Here is a 24,920-nt window from a genome sequence, read left to right on the forward strand (position 1 = left end):
ACAGCACAGCACAAACCAGCAGCACAACACTGACACAACACAATACATCTACACACAGCAGCCCAATCCCCTCACTACAGCACAGCACAAACCAGCAGCACAACACTGACACAACACAATACATCTGCACACAGCAGCCCAATCCTCACACTACAGCACAGCACAAACCAGCAACACAACACAGACACAACACAATACATCTGCACACAACAGCCCAATCCCCTCACTACAGCACAGCACAAACCAGCAGCACAACACTGACACAACACAATACATCTGCACACAGCAGCCCAATCCTCACACTACAGCACAAACCAGCAGCACAACACTGACACAACACAATACATCTGCACACAGCAGCCCAATCCTCACACTACAGCACAGCACAAACCAGCAACACAACACAGACACAACACAATACATCTGCACACAACAGCCCAATCCTCACACTACAGCTCAGCACAGCACAAACCAGCAGCACAACACTGACACACACAACACAATACATCTGCACACAGCAGTCCAATCCTCTCACTACAGCTCAGCACAAACCAGCAGCACAACACTGACACAACACAATACATCTGCACACAGCAGCCCAATCCTCACACTACAGCACAGCACAAACCAGCAGCACAACACTGACACAACACAATACATCTGCACACCGCAGCCCAATCCTCACACTACAGCACAACACAAACCAGCAGCACAACACTGACACAACACAATACATCTGCACACAACAGCCCAATCCTCACACTACAGCACAGCACAAACCAGCAGCACAACACTGACACAACACAATACATCTGCACACAGCAGCCCAATCCTCACACTACAGCTCAGCACAGCACAAACCAGCAGCACAACACTGACACAACACAATACATCTGCACACAGCAGCCCAATCCTCTCACTACAGCTCAGCACAAACCAGCAGCACAACACTGACACAACACAATACATCTGCACACAACAGCCCAATCCCCTCACTACAGCACAGCACAAACCAGCAGCACAACACTGACACAACACAATACATCTACACACAACAGCCCAATCCCCTCACTACAGCTCAGCACAGCACAAACCAGCAGCACAACACTGACACAACACAACACATCTGCACACAGCAGCCCAATCCTCACACTACAGCACAACACAAACCAGCAGCACACTGACACAACACAATACATCTACACACAACAGCCCAATCCCCTCACTACAGCACAGCACAAACCAGCAGCACAACACTGACACAACACAATGCATCTGCACACAGCAGCCCAATCCTCACACTACAGCACAGCACAAACCAGCAGCACAGCACAGACACAACACAATACATCTGCACACAGCAGCCCAACCCCCTTACTACAGCACAGCACAAACCAGCAGCACAACACTGACACAACACAATACATCTGCACACAATGGCCCAACCCCCTCACTACAGCACAGCACAAACCAGCAGCACAACACTGACACAACACAATACATCTGCACACAACAGCCCAATCCTCACACTACAGCGCAGCACAAACCAGCAGCACAACACTGACACAACACAATACATCTGCACACACCAGCCCAATCCTCACACTACAGCTCAGCACAAACCAGCAGCACAACACTGACACAACACAATACATCTGCACACAACAGCCCAATCCTCACACTACAGCACAGCACAAACCAGCAGCACAACACTGACACAACACAATACATCTGCACACACCAGCCCAATCCTCACACTACAGCTCACCACAAACCAGCAGCACAACACTGACACAACACAATACATCTGCACACAACAGCCCAATCCTCACACTACAGCACAGCACAAACCAGCAGCACAACACTGACACAACACAATACATCTGCACACAACAGCCCAATCCCCTCACTACAGCACAGCACAAACCAGCAGCACAACACTGACACAACACAATACATCTACACACAACAGCCCAATCCCCTCACTACAGCTCAGCACAGCACAAACCAGCAGCACAACACTGACACAACACAACACATCTGCACACAGCAGCCCAATCCTCACACTACAGCACAACACAAACCAGCAGCACACTGACACAACACAATACATCTACACACAACAGCCCAATCCCCTCACTACAGCACAGCACAAACCAGCAGCACAACACTGACACAACACAATGCATCTGCACACAGCAGCCCAATCCTCACACTACAGCACAGCACAAACCAGCAGCACAGCACAGACACAACACAATACATCTGCACACAGCAGCCCAACCCCCTTACTACAGCACAGCACAAACCAGCAGCACAACACTGACACAACACAATACATCTGCACACAACGGCCCAACCCCCTCACTACAGCACAGCACAAACCAGCAGCACAACACTGACACAACACAATACATCTGCACACAACAGCCCAATCCTCACACTACAGCGCAGCACAAACCAGCAGCACAACACTGACACAACACAATACATCTGCACACACCAGCCCAATCCTCACACTACAGCTCAGCACAAACCAGCAGCACAACACTGACACAACACAATACATCTGCACACAACAGCCCAATCCTCACACTACAGCACAGCACAAACCAGCAGCACAACACTGACACAACACAATACATCTGCACACACCAGCCCAATCCTCACACTACAGCTCACCACAAACCAGCAGCACAACACTGACACAACACAATACATCTGCACACAACAGCCCAATCCTCACACTACAGCACAGCACAAACCAGCAGCACAACACTGACACAACACAATACATCTGCACACAGCAGCCCAATCCCCTCACTACAGCACAGCACAAACCAGCAGCACAACACTGACACAACACAATACATCTGCACACAGCAGCCCAATCCTCACACTACAGCACAACACAAACCAGCAGCACAACACTGACACAACACAATACATCTGCACACAGCAGCCCAATCCCCTCACTACAGCACAGCACAAACCAGCAGCACAGCACTGACACAACACAATACATCTGCACACAACAGCCCAATCCTCACACTACAGCACAGCACAAACCAGCAGCACAACACTGACACAACACAATACATCTGCACACAGCAGCCCAATCCTCACACTACAGCGCAGCACAAACCAGCAGCACAACACTGACACAACACAATACATCTGCACACAACAGCCCAATCCTCACACTACAGCACAACACAAACCAGCAGCACAACACTGACACAGCACAATACATCTGCACACAACAGCCCAACCCCCTCACTACAGCACAGCACAAACCAGCAGCACAACACTGACACAACACAATACATCTGCACACACCAGCCCAATCCCCTCACTACAGCACAGCACAAACCAGCAGCACAACACTGACAACACAATACATCTGCACACAACAGCCCAATCCTCACACTACAGCACAGCACAAACCAGCAGCACAACACTGACACAACACAATACATCTGCACACAGCAGCCCAATCCTCACACTACAGCACAGCACAAACCAGCAGCACAATACTGACACAACACAATGCATCTCCACACAGCAGCCCAATCCTCACACTACAGCACAGCACAAACCAGCAGCACAACACTGACACAGCACAATACATCTGCACACAACAGCCCAATCCTCTCACTACAGCACAGCACAAACCAGCAGCGCAACACTGACACAACACAATACATCTGCACACAGCAGCCCAATCCTCACACTACAGCACAGCACAAACCAGCAGCACAACACTGACACAACACAACACATCTGCACACAGCAGCCCAATCCTCTCACTACAGCTCAGCACAAACCAGCAGCACAACACTGACACAGCACAATACATCTGCACACAGCAGCCCAATCCTCACACTACAGCTCAGCACAAACCAGCAGCACAACACTGACACAACACAATACATCTGCACACAGCAGCCCAATCCTCACACTACAGCACAACACAAACCAGCAGCACACTGACACAACACAATACATCTACACACAACAGCCCAATCCCCTCACTACAGCTCAGCACAGCACAAACCAGCAGCACAACACTGACACAACACAACACATCTGCACACAACAGCCCAATCCCCTCACTACAGCACAGCACAAACCAGCAGCACAACACTGACACAACACAATACATCTGCACACAGCAGCCCAACCCCCTTACTACAGCACAGCACAAACCAGCAGCACAACACTGACACAACACAACACATCTGCACACAGCAGCCCAATCCTCACACTACAGCACAACACAAACCAGCAGCACACTGACACAACACAATGCATCTGCACACAGCAGCCCAATCCTCACACTACAGCTCAGCACAAACCAGTAGCACAACACTGACACAACACAATACATCTGCACACAAAAGCCCAATCCTCACACTACAGCTCAGCACAAACCAGCAGCACAACACTGACACAACACAATACATCTGCACACAGCAGCCAAATCCTCACACTACAGCTCAGCACAAACCAGCAGCACAACACTGACACAACACAATACATCTACACACAACAGCCCAATCCTCTCACTACAGCACAGCACAAACCAGCAACACAACACTGACACAATACAATACATCTGCACACAGCAGCCCAATCCTCACACTGCAGCTCAGCACAAACCAGCAGCACACTGACACAACACAATATATCTGCACACAACAGCCCAATCCCCTCACTACAGCTCAGCACAAACCAGCAGCACACTGACACAACACAATACATCTACACACAACAGCCCAATCCCCTCACTACAGCACAGCACAAACCAGCAGCACAACACTGACACAACACAATACATCTGCACACACCAGCCCAATCCTCACACTACAGCTCAGCACAGCACAAACCAGCAGCACAACACTGACACAACAATACATCTGCACACAACAGCCCAATCCTCTCACTACAGCTCAGCACAAACCAGCAGCACAATACTGACACAACACAACACATCTGCACACAGCAGCCCAATCCTCACACTACAGCACAACACAAACCAGCAGCACACTGACACAACACAATACATCTACACACAACAGCCCAATCATCTCACTACAGCACAGCACAAACCAGCAGCACAACACTGACACAACACAACACATCTGCACACAGCAGCCCAATCCCCTCACTACAGCTCAGCACAAACCAGCAGCACAACACTGACACAACACAATACATCTGCACACAGCAGCCCAATCATCTCACTACAGCACAGCACAAACCAGCAGCACAACACTGACACAACACAATACATCTGCACACAGCAGCCCAATCCTCACACTACAGCTCAGCACAAACCAGCAGCACAACACTGACACAACACAATGCATCTCCACACAGCAGCCCAATCATCTCACTACAGCACAGCACAAACCAGCAGCACAACACTGACACAACACAACACATCTGCACACAGCAGCCCAATCCCCACACTACAGCACAACACAAACCAGCAGCACAACACTGACACAACACAATACATCTGCACACAGCAGCCCAATCCTCTCACTACAGCTCAGCACAAACCAGCAGCACAACACTGACACAACACAATACATCTGCACACAGCAGCCCAATCCTCACACTACAGCACAGCACAAACCAGCAGCACAACACTGACACAGCACAATACATCTGCACACAGCAGCCCAATCATCTCACTACAGCACAGCACAAACCAGCAGCACACTGACACAGCACAATACATCTGCACACAGCAGCCCAATCCTCACACTACAGCACAACACAAACCAGCAGCACAACACTGACAGAACACAATACATCTACACACAACAGCCCAATCATCTCACTACAGCACAGCACAAACCAGCAGCACAACACTGACACAACACAATACATCTGCACACAACAGCCCAATCCTCACTCTACAGCTCAGCACACACCAGCAGCACAACACTGACACAACACAATACATCTGCACACAACAGCCCAATCCTCACACTACAGCACAGCACAAACCAGCAGCACAACACTGACACAACACAATACATCTGCACACAGCAGCCCAATCCCCTCACTACAGCTCAGCACACACCAGCAGCACAACACTGACACAACACAATACATCTGCACACAGCAGCCCAATCCCCTCACTACAGCTCAGCACACACCAGCAGCACAACACTGACACAACACAATACATCTGCACACAGCAGCCCAATCCCCTCACTACAGCTCAGCACACACCAGCAGCACAACACTGACACAACACAATACATCTGCACACAGCAGCCCAATCCTCACACTACAGCACAACACAAACCAGCAGCACAACACTGACACAGAACAATACATCTGCACACAGCAGCCCAATCCTCACACTACAGCACAGCACAAACCAGCAGCACAACACTGACACAACACAATACATCTGCACACAACAGCCCAATCCCCTCACTACAGCTCAGCACAAACCAGCAGCACACTGACACAACACAATACATCTACACACAACAGCCCAATCCCCTCACTACAGCACAGCACAAACCAGCAGCACAACACTGACACAACACAATACATCTGCACACACCAGCCCAATCCTCACACTACAGCTCAGCACAGCACAAACCAGCAGCACAACACTGACACAACAATACATCTGCACACAACAGCCCAATCCTCTCACTACAGCTCAGCACAAACCAGCAGCACAATACTGACACAACACAACACATCTGCACACAGCAGCCCAATCCTCACACTACAGCACAACACAAACCAGCAGCACACTGACACAACACAATACATCTACACACAACAGCCCAATCATCTCACTACAGCACAGCACAAACCAGCAGCACAACACTGACACAACACAACACATCTGCACACAGCAGCCCAATCCCCTCACTACAGCTCAGCACAAACCAGCAGCACAACACTGACACAACACAATACATCTGCACACAGCAGCCCAATCATCTCACTACAGCACAGCACAAACCAGCAGCACAACACTGACACAACACAATACATCTGCACACAGCAGCCCAATCCTCACACTACAGCTCAGCACAAACCAGCAGCACAACACTGACACAACACAATGCATCTCCACACAGCAGCCCAATCATCTCACTACAGCACAGCACAAACCAGCAGCACAACACTGACACAACACAACACATCTGCACACAGCAGCCCAATCCCCACACTACAGCACAACACAAACCAGCAGCACAACACTGACACAACACAATACATCTGCACACAGCAGCCCAATCCTCTCACTACAGCTCAGCACAAACCAGCAGCACAACACTGACACAACACAATACATCTGCACACAGCAGCCCAATCCTCACACTACAGCACAGCACAAACCAGCAGCACAACACTGACACAGCACAATACATCTGCACACAGCAGCCCAATCATCTCACTACAGCACAGCACAAACCAGCAGCACACTGACACAGCACAATACATCTGCACACAGCAGCCCAATCCTCACACTACAGCACAACACAAACCAGCAGCACAACACTGACAGAACACAATACATCTACACACAACAGCCCAATCATCTCACTACAGCACAGCACAAACCAGCAGCACAACACTGACACAACACAATACATCTGCACACAACAAAACAATGCATGACTCAGAACGCAGGTCACAGCGCGAACCAAAAGTAAACTAGATGACATAACTGTACAAAAATATCCTACGTATGGAGGAATTTACTAAACGCAGTTCTTGCTGTGTCACAAATATACCATACAGCAATTTCCTCTATTTGCAGCGCTATGCAATCGTGATTACAATCACATTTTTCCTAGACACGCTTCACGAGGAAAAAGAAAGCTGTTCAACTTCAAAAACCGAAGACGGAAAACACGAACAATGCAAAAAAATTTCCAGACGATCCATTGGTAGTAATTATAATTGTGATAGCGCGTTTTATTCACATGCGATTTCACAAAAGTGAGAGCCCTGCTTTACACTCATCCCTGCAGTTTCTGGCCGCATTTTTCTTTGTTTTTTCACATCTGGGGTTCAGATTGGTCCATTAATGGGGAAAACATCAATGCCTTCCAACCTCTGATTTTCGTGTACCGTTAGTGGGCACCATTAGCAGTACAATATTTTCCTCAGATGCCATCATTCAATCAGATTTGCGGGATTGTAAATAATCAAAAAGGTAATTATCGATTATTTCCACAAACAGGTCGATTAGGGCACTTTCTATCTTCAGATACAATCAAAAAATTCAATATTCCGATTCACAAAATTCTTTATTCCAATTGACCATAGAATTGTTTCATGTTGATTCTCTCCATTTACTGTGTGGTTTTCTGTACAATTTGATCCTAAAAATCTGATTGAATGATCGCATCTGAGGAAAATATTGTACTGTTAGTGGGCACCTTTAGACAGAACAATCCATGTGAGCAGGAGCGATATTTGCAATTAGGACGGTGAGGTGTTCATACGTTTGATTTCTTGGCCTATAACCTTACTCACTTTCTAAAAGAGTAAAAAAAAAAAAAAAAAAAAAAAAAAGCAGGCAAGTCCCCAGATGGGGGCCATTGTGGCGTAGTCGGCGGATTTGTGGCGAATTGCTACAGTAAAGCATGACCAGAAGGTTTTGGTCGTGCGGTGTGGCCCCTTTGACGTGTGTGTGTGTGTGTGTGTGTGTGTGTGTGTGTGTGTGTATATGTATGTATGTATATGTGTGTGTGTGTGTGTGTGTGTGTATATAGTGTGTATAGTGTGTGTGTGTGTGTGTGTGTGTGTGTGTGTGTGTGTGTGTGTGTGTGTGTGTGTGTGTGTGTGTGTGTGTGTGTGTGTGTGTGTATGTATGTATGTATGTATATGTGTGTGTGTGTGTGTGTGTGTGTGTGTGTGTGTGTGTGTGTGTGTGTGTTAAAATAAATATATATAAAACAACAAAAGAAGTATGAATGTCTATAGCACAAAACCACTCGATAAACCTGCTACACAACATACACTATGCAGCACCCTAAGTAAAAAAACAAACAATACAGCACAAACACACAACCTAAATCTACGTAACAGAACATGTGCAAAGGAACTAAACAATACATCAGGAATCTCCACCATTCGCTATAACACAGAATTCAATTCTGCTACAAAATATCCACAATTCTGGAATAAGAGCTTCTGCTAAACATACACAATACAGCTCGATAAAACAGCATAACATTTCTGTAACAAAACAAACAAAACAGTACAACTCTCCAATACACAGCATAATGTCACAATGTCAAGCTATATCACACGTGCACAAAACAGCACTGCAATGTATTATAAAATCTTACCCTACTACATACCTGCGTTGTGTATAACATAACATTAATCTCTATTACAGAAAACACACACTACAGCACCACAAAGCAACACAACATACAGAATGCAGCATCATAACACAACATGAATCTATACTACATACACGCTAAACAGCACATCAATGTAATATGGTATCTGTCACCCTTACATACACAATATTGTATAACAAAATATAAATCTCTATTACACACTATCCACAACACAGCACACAACTTGTATCTCTAGTACAGAACATAGAGAATGCAGCAAAGCAACACAACACAAATGTATAATACACCCCTAAAGCTTCATACACAAGGGAAGGAGAAATCGGTAAAAACGAACGATGAACGATTTCTCTTTGAAACATCGTTTGGAAATTGATGAAACAAACGGCGGCTTAAACGAACGATTCACAACGATGCTTGCGTGTTTCAAATGACCGTCATGACAGATCACATTGGCAGATGTTCATAGCCAGCAGTGTGTGTACAAGGATATGAACGATTTGTAAACGATGTGTCTGAAAAGTCTATGGTGCTTGTCACACGTTCCACATCGATCACATCAGAAAAGGGTCGTTTGGCATTGCGGGAGCAATCGTCTAATGCTGCATCCACACCATACAATTTTTTGGCAGATTTAGTTGCCAGATCGATTATTTCCAGCATGTCCAATCTGAGGATCGATCGTTTTTTGGACTGATTTTCTGATCGATTTTCGTTTGCTTCTATGATTTCGATCAGAAAATCGCTCCAAAAAACGATCGATCCTCAGATCGGACATGTTGGAGATAATCGATCTGCCAGGTAAATCTGCCAAAAAATTGTATGGTGTGTACCTAGCATAACATTAAAGTCAAATTGGTACAACTTGCATTCAATGCTAGGTACACACACGATACAATTCCCCTTCAGGCCGACGGGCTGAATCGATAATTTCTGACGTCCAATCTGCTCTTGATCACTAAGACATTATTATTATATCATTATAGATCGTGGAACTATCATTCCTCGTTTACCACAATTCTCTCTTTTGATGTGTATGTAGCTATATACACAGTAACATGAAATAATACCAACTACCTCAACCTACAATAATCTCTGGTGCAGCACATACACAATACAATGTGATAACATAACAGACACAAAATGCGAATGTGTGCAAAGGCAAACTTATCTAGAAAAGAATCCAGGTTCCTACACAAGATGGATGGATGGATGGATGGATGGAAAGATGGATAATGGACAGACAGACAGGGGGGCATCTGGCAGGTGCAGGATGGGGGTCAGGCTGTTCCCAGCAGATTATACAGACATTTCCCTGGATAGAGTTTCCTGGTGATCTCTGCCCCCCTGTTCACCACCACATACTATACAGATCGCTGTATGGGGGACACCCAGCCCTTTATATTACAAGTGTGGATAATAGGGGATAATGAAGCTTCCAGAGTCCGTCCATCCGGCACCCTGCTGAGCAGGAGGACTGGAGACACACGGACAGACAGACAGCACTGGGGACACGCGGACACACGGGCAGCACTGGGGACACGCGGACAGACAGACACACGGGCAGCAGGTACTGACCTCGGAGCAGCAGCAGCAGTGCCAGTAGCGCAGACATGTCAGTGGCGGAGGAGGCTACAGTCCGTCTGGCTGCAGGAGGAGAATTGAAGCTTTGTTTAGTGTTTGTAGAGGGAGGAGGGGAGGGGGAGCCTCCAGCACAGAACTACTCACACTGCCTGCCCTATGTGACTGCACCCAGCACACTGCCACTCACACACTGCCTGCCTATCTCCCTGCCACACTGACTGCACCCAGCACACTGCCACTCACACACTGCCTGCCTATCTCCCAACACACTGACTGCACCCAGCACACTGCTACTCACACACTGCCTGCCTATCTCCCAACACACTGACTGCACCCAACACAGAACTACTCACACTGCCTGCCTATCTCCCAACACACTGACTGCACCCAACACAGAACTACTCACACTGCCTGCCTATCTCCCAACACACTGACTGCACCCAACACAGAACTACTCACACTGCCTGCACCCAACACACTGCCTGCCTATCTCTCTGCCACACTGACTGCACCCAACACACTGCCTGCCTATCTCCCAACACACTGACTGCACCCAACACACTGCCTGCCTATCTCCCAACACACTGACTGCACCCAACACAGAACTACTCACACTGCCTGCACCCAACACACTGCCTGCCTATCTCTCTGCCACACTGACTGCACCCAGCACACTGCCACTCACACACTGACTGCACCCAGCACACTGCCACTCACACACTGACTGCACCCAACACACTGCCACTCACACACTGACTGCACCCAACACACTGCCACTCACACTGACTGCACCCAGCACAGAACTACTCACACTGCCTGCCTATCTCCCAACACACTGACTGCACCCAGCACACTGCCACTCACACACTGCCTGCACCCAACACACTACCACTCACACACTGCCTGCACCCAGCACACTGCCACTCACACACTGCCTGCACCCAACACACTGCCACTCACACACTGACTGCACCCAGCACACTGCCACTCACACACTGACTGCACCCAGCACAATGCCACTCACACACTGCCTGCACCCAACACACTGCCACTCACACACTGACTACACCCAACACACTGCCACTCACACTGACTGCACCCAGCACACTGCCACTCACACACTGACTGCACCCAGCACAGAACTACTCACACTGCCTGCCTATCTCCCAACACACTGACTGCACCCAGCACAGAACTACTCACACTGCCTGCCTATCTTCCAACACACTGACTGAACCCAGCACAGAACTACTCACTGCCTGCACCCAGCACACTGACTGCACCCAGCACACTGCCACTCACACACTGACTGCACCCAGCACAGAACTACTCACTGCCTGCACCCAGCACACTGCCACTCACACACTGCCTGCACCCAACACACTGCCACTCACACACTGCCTGCACCCAACACACTACCACTTACACACTGCCTGTACCCAGCACACTGCCACTCACACACTGCCTGCACCCAACACACTGCCTGCACCCAACACACTGCCACACACACTGACTGCACCCAGCACACTGCCACTCACACACTGACTGCACCCAGCACAATGCCACTCACACACTGCCTGCACCCAACACACTGCCACTCAAACACTGACTGCACCCAGCACACTGCCACTCACACACTGACTACACCCAACACACTGCCACTCACACTGACTGCACTCAGCACACTGCCACTCACACACTGACTGCACCCAGCACAGAACTACTCACACTGCCTGCCTATCTCTCTGCCACACTGACTACACCCAGCACACTGCCACTAACACACTGATTGTACCCAACACACTGCTACTCACACTGACTGCACCCAGCACACTGCTACTCACACACTGCCTGCCTATCTCCCTGCCACACTGACTGCACCCAGCACACTGCTACTCACACACTGCCTGCCTATCTCCCTACCACACTGACCGCACCCAGCACACTGCTACTCACACACTGCCTGCCTATCTCCCTGCCACACTGACTGCACCCAGCACACTGCTACTCACACACTGCCTGCCTATCTCCCTGCCACACTGACTGCACCCAGCACACTGCTACTCACACACTGACTACACCCAAAACACTGCCACTCACACACTGACTGCACCCAGCACACTGCCACTCACACACTGACTGCACCCAACACACTGCCACTCACACTGACTGCGCACAATACACTGCCACTCACACACTGCCTGCCTATCTCTCTGCCACACTGACTGCACCCAACACACTGCCACTCACACACTGACTGCACCCAGCACAGAATTACTCACTGCCTGCACCCAGCACACTGCCACTCACACACTGACTGCACCCAGCACACTGCTACTCACACACTGCCTGCCTATCTCCCTGACACACTACCTGCACCCAACACACTGACACACACACTGCCTGCACTCAACACAGAACTATTCACACACTGCCTGCCCTATGTGACTGCACCCAACACACTGCCACTCACACACTGCCTGCACCCAACACACTGCCAATCACACACTGCCTGCACTCAACACAGAACTACTCACACACTGCCTGTCCTGTGTGACTGCACTCAACACACTGCTACTCACACACTGACTGCACCCAACACACTGCCACTCACACACTGCTTGCACCCAGCACACTGCCACTCACACTGACTGCATCCAGCACACTGCCACTCACACTGACTGCACCCAGCATCCAACTCACAAACTGCCTGTCCTATCTCTCTGACACACTGACTATACTCAACACAGAACTACTCACACACTGCCTGTCCTATGTGACTGCACTCAACACACTGCCACTCACACACTGACTGTACCCAACACACTGCCACTCACACACTGACTGTACCCAACACACTGCCACTCACACACTGACTGTACCCAACACACTGCCACTCACACACTGACTGTACCCAACACACTGCCACTCACACACTGACTGTACCCAACACACTGCCACTCACACACTGACTGTACCCAACACACTGCCACTCACACACTGACTGTAAACAACACACTGCTACTCACACTCTGCCTGCACGCAACACACTGCCACTCACACACTGACTGCACCCAACACACTGCCACTCACACACTGACTGTAAACAACACACTGCCACTCACACACTGACTGCACCCAACACACTGCCACTCACACACTGACTGTAAACAACACACTGCCACTCACACACTGACTGCACCCAACACACTGCCACTCACACACTGACTGTAAACAACACACTGCCACTCACACACTGACTGCACCCAACACACTGCCACTCACACACTGACTGCACCCAACACACTGCCACTCACACACGGACTGCACCCAACACACTGCCACTCACACACTGACTGCACCCAACACACTGCCACTCACACACTGACTGTACCCAACACACTGCCACTCACACACTGACTGCACCCAACACACTGCCACTCACACTGACTGCACCCAACACACTGCCACTCACACACTGACTTCACCCAACACACTGCCACTCACACTGACTGCACCCAGCACACTGCCACTCACACACTGACTGTAAACAACACACTGCCACTCACACACTGACTGTACCCAACACACTGCCACTCACACACTGACTGTACCCAACACACTGCCACTCACACACTGCCTGTCATATGTAACTGCACCCAACACACTGCCTGTCCTATGTGACTGCACTCTGCAGAGGGCTGATCTGCCTGTCCCTAGCAGGGAAAAATATGTTACAGGAGTCTGGCAGGGAAGGGGTTACATTAGTCTCTGGCAGGGAAGGGGTTACATTAGTCTCTGGCAGGGAAGGGGTTACATTAGTCTCTCTGGCAGGGAAGGGGTTACATTAGTCTCTGGCAGGGAAGGGGTTACATTAGTCTCTCTGGCAGGGAAGGGGTTACATTAGTCTCTCTGGCAGGGAAGGGGTTACATTAGTCTCTCTGGCAGGGAAGGGGTTACATTAGTCTCTGGCAGGGAAGGGGTTACATTAGTCTCTCTGGCAGGGAAGGGGTTACATTAGTCTCTCTGACAGGGAAGGGGTTACATTAGTCTCTCTGGCAGGGAAGGGGTTACATTAGTCTCTGGCAGGGAAGGGGTTACATTAGTCTCTCTGGCAGGGAAGGGGTTACATTAGTCTCTCTGGCAGGGAAGGGGTTACATTAGTCTCTCTGGCAGGGAAGGGGTTACATTAGTCTCTGGCAGGGAAGGGGTTACATTAGTCTCTCTGGCAGGGAAGGGGTTACATTAGTCTCTGGCAGGGAAGGAGTTACATTAGTCTCTGGCAGGGAAGGGGTTACATTAGTCTCTCTGGCAGGGAAGGGGTTACATTAGTCTCTCTGGCAGGGAAGGGGTTACATTAGTCTCTCTGGCAGGGAAGGGGTTACATTAGTCTCTCTGGCAGGGAAGGGGTTACATTAGTCTCTGGCAGGGAAGGGGTTACATTAGTCTCTGGCAGGGAAGGGGTTACATTAGTCTCTGGCAGGGAAGGGGTTACATTAGTCTCTCTGGCAGGGAAGGGGTTACATTAGTCTCTGGCAGGGAAGGGGTTACATTAGTCTCTGGCAGGGAAGGGGTTACATTAGTCTCTCTGGCAGGTGAAGGGGTTACATTAGTCTCTCTGGCAGGGAAGGGGTTACATTAGTCTCTCTGGCAGGGAAGGGGTTACATTAGTCTCTCTGGCAGGGAAGGGGTTACATTAGTCTCTGGCAGGGAAGGGGTTACATTAGTCTCTGGCAGGGAAGGGGTTACATTAGTCTCTGGCAGGGAAGGGGTTACATTAGTCTCTCTGGCAGGGAAGGGGTTACATTAGTCTCTGGCAGGGAAGGGGTTACATTAGTCTCTGGCAGGGAAGGGGTTACATTAGTCTCTGGCAGGGAAGGGGTTACATTAGTCTCTCTGGCAGGGAAGGGGTTACACAAGTCTCTGGCAGGGAAGGGGTTACATTAGTCTCTGGCAGGACAGGGGTTACACAAGTCTCTGGCAGGGAAGGGGTTACATTAGTCTCTCTGGCAGGGAAGGGGTTACATTAGTCTCTGGCAGGGAAGGGGTTACATTAGTCTCTGGCAGGGAAGGGGTTACATTAGTCTCTCTGGCAGGGAAGGGGTTACATTAGTCTCTCTGGCAGGGAAGGGGTTACATTAGTCTCTGGCAGGGAAGGGGTTACATTAGTCTCTGGCAGGGAAGGGGTTACATTTTCTCTCTGGCAGGGAAGGGGTTACATTAGTCTCTCTGGCAGGGAAGGGGTTACATTAGTCTCTGGCAGGGAAGGGGTTACATTAGTCTCTGGCAGGGAAGGGGTTACACTAGTCTCTCTGGCAGGGAAGGGGTTATATTAGTCTCTCTGGCAGGGAAGGGGTTACATTAGTCTCTGGCAGGGAAGAGGTTACAGGATCCTTTCTGTCCTTGTGTGGCTGCAGAGGTTATATTGCAGACATTGTTTGCCATTGTCTAGTCAGATGAGACTCCGCCTCCCAGGGTGTGTGATTACAGGTATGTGGAGGCCCCGCCCCCTCAGGTGTATAATTATGTCACATGGTGTGAAGCTGAATGAAGAAATGTTGGTTGGAGCCGTGTCAGGTTATATGTACAGAAAGTATCAGCCTGGCGCTGGGCAATGAGAGTCTATGGGGGGAGCTCACATTGTCTGCGGTGTAGTACGCTGCACCGGAATACCCCAACGCCAGCGCATACCTATGTTACCGTGCGGCTCCTGCAGCAACCTGTAAGTCTATGGCGACGTGCGTGTTTTTAAACTAACCGCCACAGCTTTCCGAGTCGCACAAGCACGGAGGCGTATTTTAGCTATACGCTTCCACGCACGTCATCAATACGCCAACAGGAAGTGAGTGTCACTTCCTGCCTGGCCAGCTGCCAGGATCATGGCGTACTACCTAATCCCAGAACGCTGTTTTAGTGCACCGCACCACTGCCACCAATCCGCAGTGTGAAGCCAACCTTAGCATTGCAGTGAGGTAATAACGCAGGACAATAACGTCCCAGTGTGAACCCAGCAATCCCATCTCCCTGAAGTGCTTCCTGGGGCCAGATTCAACTCCAAATGAAAAGAAGCAACAACCTTGAGCATATAAATGATCACAGTTGCTGATTAAATTCGGTATTTATCCGTTAGCCGGGCGCATCCTCTAGGTGGCGCCAATTACTATTCCCCCTCCAGGCCGCCATGGATAGTAGGGAAAGATGTAACTCTGGTGGAGTTTTGTCGCCACCTAGAGGATGCGCCCGGCTAACGGATAAGTACCTTACATTCCTTTAGAATTGGCAGCAATGTTGGTGTCATTAAACTTTCTGGGTGTTTATGAAATGTTTTGGGTCATTTGTAAGGTTGCTGCATTTAGGTGTGTTGGTGAGCAATTTTTAATTGCTATTGGCCAGCTAGATTAAGAATGGTACACACTTTCAATTATGATTGGCCATTCACTGACCAACGTTATCATTTCCATGTAATATGAGGGTTTACCTACATAGGATATCATTCATAAAGCATTGCTGCATGTGGTAATGCTGAAAACAGCTGACATTCCCGAGCAGTGCTGTAATTATCTCAATACATGTCAGTAAATGTCAATGCATAGATTAGAGCAGGCGTTATTGGGCCGGAGAATACCGCTCCCTTGGAAGAGGTGATAAGCTTGCGGATAACAGCTAAGTTAGGCCTCCTTTCCACAAACTGTCAATAGGCAGTGAAATGCCTCTCAAATTCTCTTAACTGCTCACTGCTGCCTAGTAACTGCTTGTTGCTGCCTGGTAACTGCTTGCTGAGCACACAGCTCAACAGTTCGTGGAAAGGAGGCCTTAATGGAGACAGACCTCCCAGGCAGCAGCAGTGAGAACAGAACAAAAAAGGCTTCCCAGAATACCCAGGCTGTGTTTTTTAACCTCCTGGGTACCGGTTTTCAGATATATTTCACATCAGAAAGCCTGCATGTGTAACATTTCTTGAAGTTCTTCTAAGCTGCGGCAATTAAATAGATCGTTTAGAAAGACTAATGCTACGCACACACATTCGACAACGATCGTTCGTTGAGAACGACGAACAAACTTTTAATTGATGAAAGAACGACCTAAGTAAAGTTAGTTTTAAATTGTGTGTAACGATCTGATTGTTCGAACGAACGTTACATCACGTAAAGCAACTATTGCGCTTGCGCATAAAAATGAGACGTTTCATGGAGAAATAGGGAAATGCGCATGTCAAGCCTAGTACGAACGACCGTTTCCATCGATGTACTACTTTTGCAAACGATCGTCGTTGGAAAAAATCCTCCAAGGTAGATCGTTCGTTTTTAATGATCTAGCTCGTCCGTCATTAGACTTAATGATCGTTGGTTGCTTTTTTTTAAACGATCGGGGACAGATCGTTTCAAACGTACACACATGTGACTATAGTCGTTTGAAACTACCGTTCCCCGATCCTTTCAAACGACGATCGTTTGAAAAAAAAGCAGCCAACGACCATGAAGTCTAACGACGGACGAGCTAGATCGTTCAAAATGAATGATCTAGCTTGGCGGATTTTTCCCAACGACGATCGTTTGCAAAAGTAGTACATCGTTGGAAACGATCGTTCGTACTAGGGTTGACATGCGCATTTCGCTATTTCTCCATGGAACTTTTCATTTTTATGCGCAGGCGCAATAGTTACTTTTACGTGATGTAACGTTTGTTCTAACGATCTGATCGTTACACACCTTTTAAAACTAACTTTACTTAGGTCGTTCTTTCATCAATTAAAATTTCGTTCGACGTTGACAACGAACGATCGTTGTCGCATGTGTGTACGTAGCATTAGGCTGCTTTCACAGTGAGACGTTACAGGCGCACGTTAGTGCAGCCTGTAACGCTCCCCAACGCACAGCAATGTAACTGCAATGGGCTGTTCACAGTGCCCACGTTGCGTTACATTGTAACGCTGCACGTCAATCTAAAGTACAGCATGCTATGGCGTTAGAGCGGCTTTGCTGCGTTAGCCTGCTTGCACAGGCGCAGTGATTAGCCACATGGCTAATTAATATTCACTGCACTGTGCTGACATCACTGGTGGGACCACGTAATGCGGAGTGTTCCGCTCACGTGGTCTCCACCAGCGCATGCGTAATATAGTACGCATCACGGACGCATCAAAGAGCTGCTTAACGCGGCTCTGTGCTAACGTACTCTGCCACCACCACGCGTTGCGTTAGGTGCACGTTATGCGACCTTAACGTAGCACCTTACGCAACGTCTTAGTGTGAAAGAAGCCTAATAGACAGATTCAGGGCTGGAACCCACAAGAGCGGTTTTGTGAGCATTTCTGGAGCGATTCAAAACGCTAGCGTTTTGCCAAAACGCTCAGCTAATGTTAATGGATGGGTCAACTTCCACTGGAGCGTTTGCGATTCCTCAAATCGCAAACGCAGGACATGCAGCATTTTGGGAGCGTTTGAGCTTCAATGTAAAGTATATAAACGCTGGCTTAATCGCTCATTAAAACCTGCATGGAGCGATTTTGCTAGCGTTTTAACCTTACCACACACTGTAACAAAATTAAAATTAATTGAAAGGACCAATCAGACTTTAAAATGCTAATCGTTAATCGCTACACAACCGCTGGCAAATTGATACACTTTGTAAAATCACTTCCTAAAACGCTCATGAAACCGCTGACAAACTGCTCATACAAAATGCTAGCGCTTGCGATTAGCGATAGCGTTTTGCAGTGGGTTCCAGGCCTCAGGGCAAGCAGAGGCAGTACAACAAAACATGTACATCTAAAGGGAAGCTAAGGATGCCTCTTTTATTGTAACGCTGTGGAGAAAATGTAATAACTCAGGCAGCTCCTCATGTTACCGCCAGCTTAGTTTGGGAAATCACCGCACTGCTATCGCAATTGTAAACATTTTTATGAATGAGCACACAGAAGTCTAAAATACCGATTGCTGTATTTTCCCGCCCGGATTTTTTTACCGAACACACTTTTATGAATGATAATCTGCTCGTAGTATTCAACATGTGTTGACTCTTTAGGCTGTATTCACAGTGGGACGCTGCGGTTTAATGCAATGTCAAAGTCGCAACGTGTCTGCGTTAAGGGGTAGCACAGTGCAATCATTGAGTTACCACAACGCAACATTTTTAACGCGACTTTAACGTCGCACTGTGAGCGGCCCATAGGATTAGCATTGCAGTGCGGTAAGCTGCGTTATAAGGGCCCCTTTCCACTTGCGCGGAAACCAGGCCGAATCCGCAGAGTTTCCCTGCAGGCAAATCGTACGGGGAAACTGCCATAAGGAGTAATGGAGCCGCCGGCCGAATCGCAAGTGCTAGCGATTCGGCCAGCTTTTCCATCCGAAACTGTGCGAATCCCATAGCCGTGCATGGCATGGGATTCGTCGGCATAACCGCAGATCAGGAAGTGCCGCCACGCGCCTCAAGTGGAAACGGCCCTAAAACTTTATAACATGCGACCGTAACGTCCCACTGTGAATGCGACTTTAGACAAACATCTCTTATCGCTAATGGCTTTACTGAAGGTGCGTACATGCATCCAATTTTGATTGGCCGATCACTGGCCAATGTTACCACCTCTTTGTAGTAGGAGGGGCAACAGACTTTGAAAACTATGAACAGATCATGTAGGTAAGCTCTCATATTACATGGAAGTGGCAAAATTGGCCAATCAAAATTGCACGTGTGTACCAGCCAGGCATTAATATTCCCTTTTTCCACTAATAGCTGAACATTGGTCCCCGGCCACAAGTGCCTCTTCCCTGTAAGCCGAATGGCTATCCGAGAAAGGCCACAGTGTGACTCCATAGTGGGGACGTTTCCAACATCCAAGCTCTAGCAAGCTCCTGGCCGGCTTATGCTACGTACACACATGCGACAACGATCGTTCGTTGAGAACGACGAACGAACTTTTAATTGATGAAAAAACGACCTAAGTAAAGTTAGTTTTAAAATGTGTGTAACGATCTGATCGTTAGAACGAACGTTACATCACGTAAAGCAACTATTGCGCTTGCGCATAAAAATGAGAAGTTTCATGGAGAAATAGCGAAATGCGCATGTCAAGCCTAGTACGAACGATCGTTTCCAACGATGTACTACTTTTGCAAACGATCGTCGTTGGAAAAAATCCGCCGAGACAGAACTTTCTTTTGTAGCGATTTGGGTCGTTCGTTATATTTGCCTTAATAGTCGGTGGTTCGTTTTTTGTAACGATCGTCGTTGGTAAAGATCGGGGAACGATCGTTACAAACGACTATAGTCGCATGTGTGTACGCACCTTAAGTAAGGAATGATCTCAGATATGCAAATTGTTCCGAGTTGATGCAGATTTATGTAAATTTTTATGCAAATATATGCAGTTTGAAAATGGACCAATCAGTGTAAACCTGGGTTAAAATTGATTGGTCTGTTTTCAAACTGCATAAAAATGTTCATAATTTCGGAAAAATTTGCATCTTACTGATTATCCCTAATGAGCAGGTGAACTCACTGCTAAGCCCGGCCCACACTGACAGGAAGCCGCCGCCCACCAGGACTACCCAGAGATGGATAAGATGTAATCGGGCACGAGGAAAGGTAATAGATTTGGGGTCCTTGTGGTACGTTGATGTGGAGAGGGGTCAGAAAAGGTGGTGGGTGGGTCCCTTGATACCAAGTAGGCCCCAAGCATCTGCCTAGGTTGCCTGGTGGACGATCCTGCTCTGGGACTAATAAGCAGGGTATGACGGTCCCTCATTGCGCTGGGCTCCTGTGTGGCTGTGTGACCACCAGTAGTCACACCGGTGTGGGAGAGATATTCTGTGACATAAATAAATCCTAGGATTGGTATGGCTTTGGATTAAAGAGGCCTTGTAGTGACATATAGCAGAATGCAGTAAAGAGGCCCTGTAGTGACATATAGCAGAATGCAGTAAAGAGACCCTGTAGTGACACATAGCAGAATGCAGTAAAGAGGCCCTGTAGTGACATATAGTAGAATGCAGTAAAGAGGCCCTGTAGTGACATATAGCAGAATGCAGTAAAGAGGTCCTGTAGTGACATTTAGCAGAATGCAATAAAGAGGCACTGTAGTGACATATAGCAGAATGCAGTAAAGAGGCCCTGTAGTGACATATAGCAGAATGCAGTAAAGAGGCGCTGTAGTGACATATAGCAGAATGCAGTAAAGAGGCCCTGTAGTGACATATAGCAGAATGCAGTAAAGAGGCCCTGTAGTGACATATAACAGAATGCAGTAAAGAGGCCCTGTAGTGACATATAGCAGAATGCAGTAAAGAGGCCCTGTAGTGACATATAGTAGAATGCAGTAAAGAGGCCCTGTAGTGACATATAGCAGAATGCAGTAAAGAGGCCCTGTAGTGACATATAGCAGAATGCAGTAAAGAGGCCCTGTAGTGACATAGCAGAATGCAGTAAAGAGGCCCTGTAGTGACATATAGCAGAATGCAGTAAAGAGGCCCTGTAGTGACATATAGCAGAATGCAGTAAAGAGGCCCTGTAGTGACCGATAGCAGAATGCAGCAAAGAGGCCCTGTAGTGACATACAGCAGAATGCAGTAAACTATTCAGGATACCCACTTTTAACGTTACATTTTCTGGTTTCAGCATCAGAAACACGTTCTATATTTATTTGTTGCTATATATTACATGCAGCCCTGCCCTCCCAGTGATGTTTAGCCTAGACTGTTTAGCTATGCAGAATTTTCTCCCCAGAGCATTCTGGGAAACCAGGTATATTTTCACTGGCTTCAGAATTCTCACAAACAAACATTCCTCAGAGCTGCACCTGACAGGACTAAAGATGTCGCCACATGTGATAATTTTCAGAATTTAAAATCGAGGTAAGGAAAGATTTCACAATAAATGGATATTGCATAAAAATAAGCAATTTTATCCATTGTTATTTTCACTGCAGTTCCTGTTGTAGCAGTCACCGTTGTTAATGGTTAAATGGCCGAGTTGACCCTCCCCCAGTGACAGGTCCTCTAAATCCCCAGTATGTAGATTCTTGTCCAGCGAGCCAGAAAATCTCTGGACAATGATGCTGAGCAGGCGAACGTTGTACTCTGTATCTAGGAAAGGGCACCCAGGTTCCTTTCACGCTGCAAATAAAAATGTCCCTTCATCGGAACTAAACAGAACAGATGCTAACAGATCCCATGCAAAGCAATAACATCCATTCACAACAGTCTATTAGAATGGATAAGTTTCTGTTCCAACAAGTGAAATGCAAGGATGAGGGCTGGAGGCCCCAAGATATGATTGTCAGATTGTATGTAAATAATAAAGACTATAAAAATGAGGTATCCTAGCTCGCCAGATGACACAACCCAGACAGCGCTGTGCATGCGATCGCGCGTGCCCCCGCTGCCTGCCGTTAGCCCCCCGATCAGTGAATGGGAAAAATAGTTCCCATTCACCGATCTAAGTCCCCCACAGAAAAACTGACGGTCTCTTAACAGAGGCCGCCGTCTTTCTGCAAACAAGAAATTTCTGTCCTCTTTCTAGTTCCTGGATGCGAGATCAGACGCATCCAGGACTTTTTTGACTGTGGCTATCTTGTGGCCAAATAGTAAACTACACCCACATACATTTTTTTTTTTTATTAAACAATTACATTATATTACATTTAAAGAGACTCTGAAGCAAGAATAAATCTCGCTTCAGAGCTTATATTCAGCAGGGGCATATGTGCCCCTGCTAAACCGCCGCTATCACGCAGCTAAACGGGGGTCCCTTACCTCCCAAATCCCCTCGTGGAGTCCCGGGGATCTCTTCCTGGTGAGGCAAGGATAATGGCCACAGCCCTGCCTCCATGCGCGTCTATCAGTGCGTATCTCCGCCTCTCCCCCGCCCCTCTCAGTCTTCCTTCGCTGAGAGGGGCGGGGGAGAGGCGGCGATGCGCTGCTGATAGACGCACTGTGAGGCAGGGCTGCAGCCGTTAGTCCTGCCTCAACAGCAGCAAAATCTACACCCAAGTTGGTCGTGGATTTTGCAGGGGGGAATTTGGGAGGTAAGGGACCCCCGTTTAGCCGCGGGATAGCGGCGGTTTAGCAGGGGCACACATGCCCCTGCTGAATATAAGTTCTGAAGCGAGATTTATTCTCGCTTCAGTGTCTCTTTAAAATTAGCTATTTCCCTCCCACACCAAAAATAACCCAAATACATTTTTTAATAATAAAAAAAAAAATTACAATTTGAAAAAAAAAAAAAAAAAACATAAATAGTTACCTAAGGGTCTGAACTTTTTAAATATGCATGCAAGAGAGTATAATATTATATTTTTTTAAATTATGGGCTTGTAAATAGTGATGGACGCAAATTGAAAAAATGCACCTTTATTTCTAAATTAAATATCGGCGCCATAAATTGTGATGTGATAGGGACATCATCTAAACGGTGTAATAACCGGGACAAATGGGCAAATAAAATACATGAGTTTTAATTACGGTAGCCTATATTAATTTCAAACTATAATTGCCAAAAACTGAGAAATAATGAATTTTTTCCATTTCTTTCTTAATCTTCCTGTTAAAATGGATTTAGAAAACAATAATTCCTAGCAAAATGTACCACTCAAAGAAAGCCTAATTGGTGGCGGAAAAAACAAGATATAGATCAATGCATTGTGATAAGTAGTGATAAACGTATTGGCGAATGAATGGGAGGTGAACGTTGCTTGGATGCATAAGGTTTTCGACACTGTGAGGCTGAAGCGGTTAAACGGAAAATGGATCAGCTTTTTCAGGAACAGGTTTTCATCCGGCACAGCGTAAGGACTAGTGCACACTAAGGGCTTAATTCACTAAAGCACGATAGCAGCTATAACAGCAGTAATCACGCGATCTCCCGCGTGTGGCGCCTTCCACGCATAACAAATTAATCCGCGTGATAAACGGAGGTTTTTGCGCGATCACACACTTGTTTCCTTGCGCGCAAACCTCCGTTTATCACGTGGAGTAA

At 47.8% G+C, this 24,920-nt stretch overlaps 1 protein-coding gene and 1 long non-coding RNA gene across 3 annotated transcripts in view; one reads left to right on the forward strand and one right to left on the reverse strand.

The window, feature by feature from the left end:
- Positions 1-11,008, reverse strand: part of LOC137538724 (adhesion G-protein coupled receptor G1-like) — a 140,091-nt gene extending 129,083 nt beyond the window's left edge. The window contains exon 1 of the mRNA XM_068261026.1: positions 10,944-11,008. Within this exon, the coding sequence (XP_068117127.1) occupies positions 10,944-10,980 (37 nt within the window). The 5' untranslated portion in view covers positions 10,981-11,008. The remainder of the gene's footprint in view (positions 1-10,943) is intronic.
- The window catches only part of LOC137538725 (uncharacterized), a 221,490-nt gene that overhangs the window by 138,382 nt on the left and 58,188 nt on the right, over positions 1-24,920 (forward strand). The gene's annotated exons all lie outside the window — the stretch shown is intronic.

Source organism: Hyperolius riggenbachi, chromosome 11, assembly GCF_040937935.1.
Source record: "Hyperolius riggenbachi isolate aHypRig1 chromosome 11, aHypRig1.pri, whole genome shotgun sequence".
In the NCBI taxonomy this organism is placed as follows: domain Eukaryota; kingdom Metazoa; phylum Chordata; class Amphibia; order Anura; family Hyperoliidae; genus Hyperolius; species Hyperolius riggenbachi.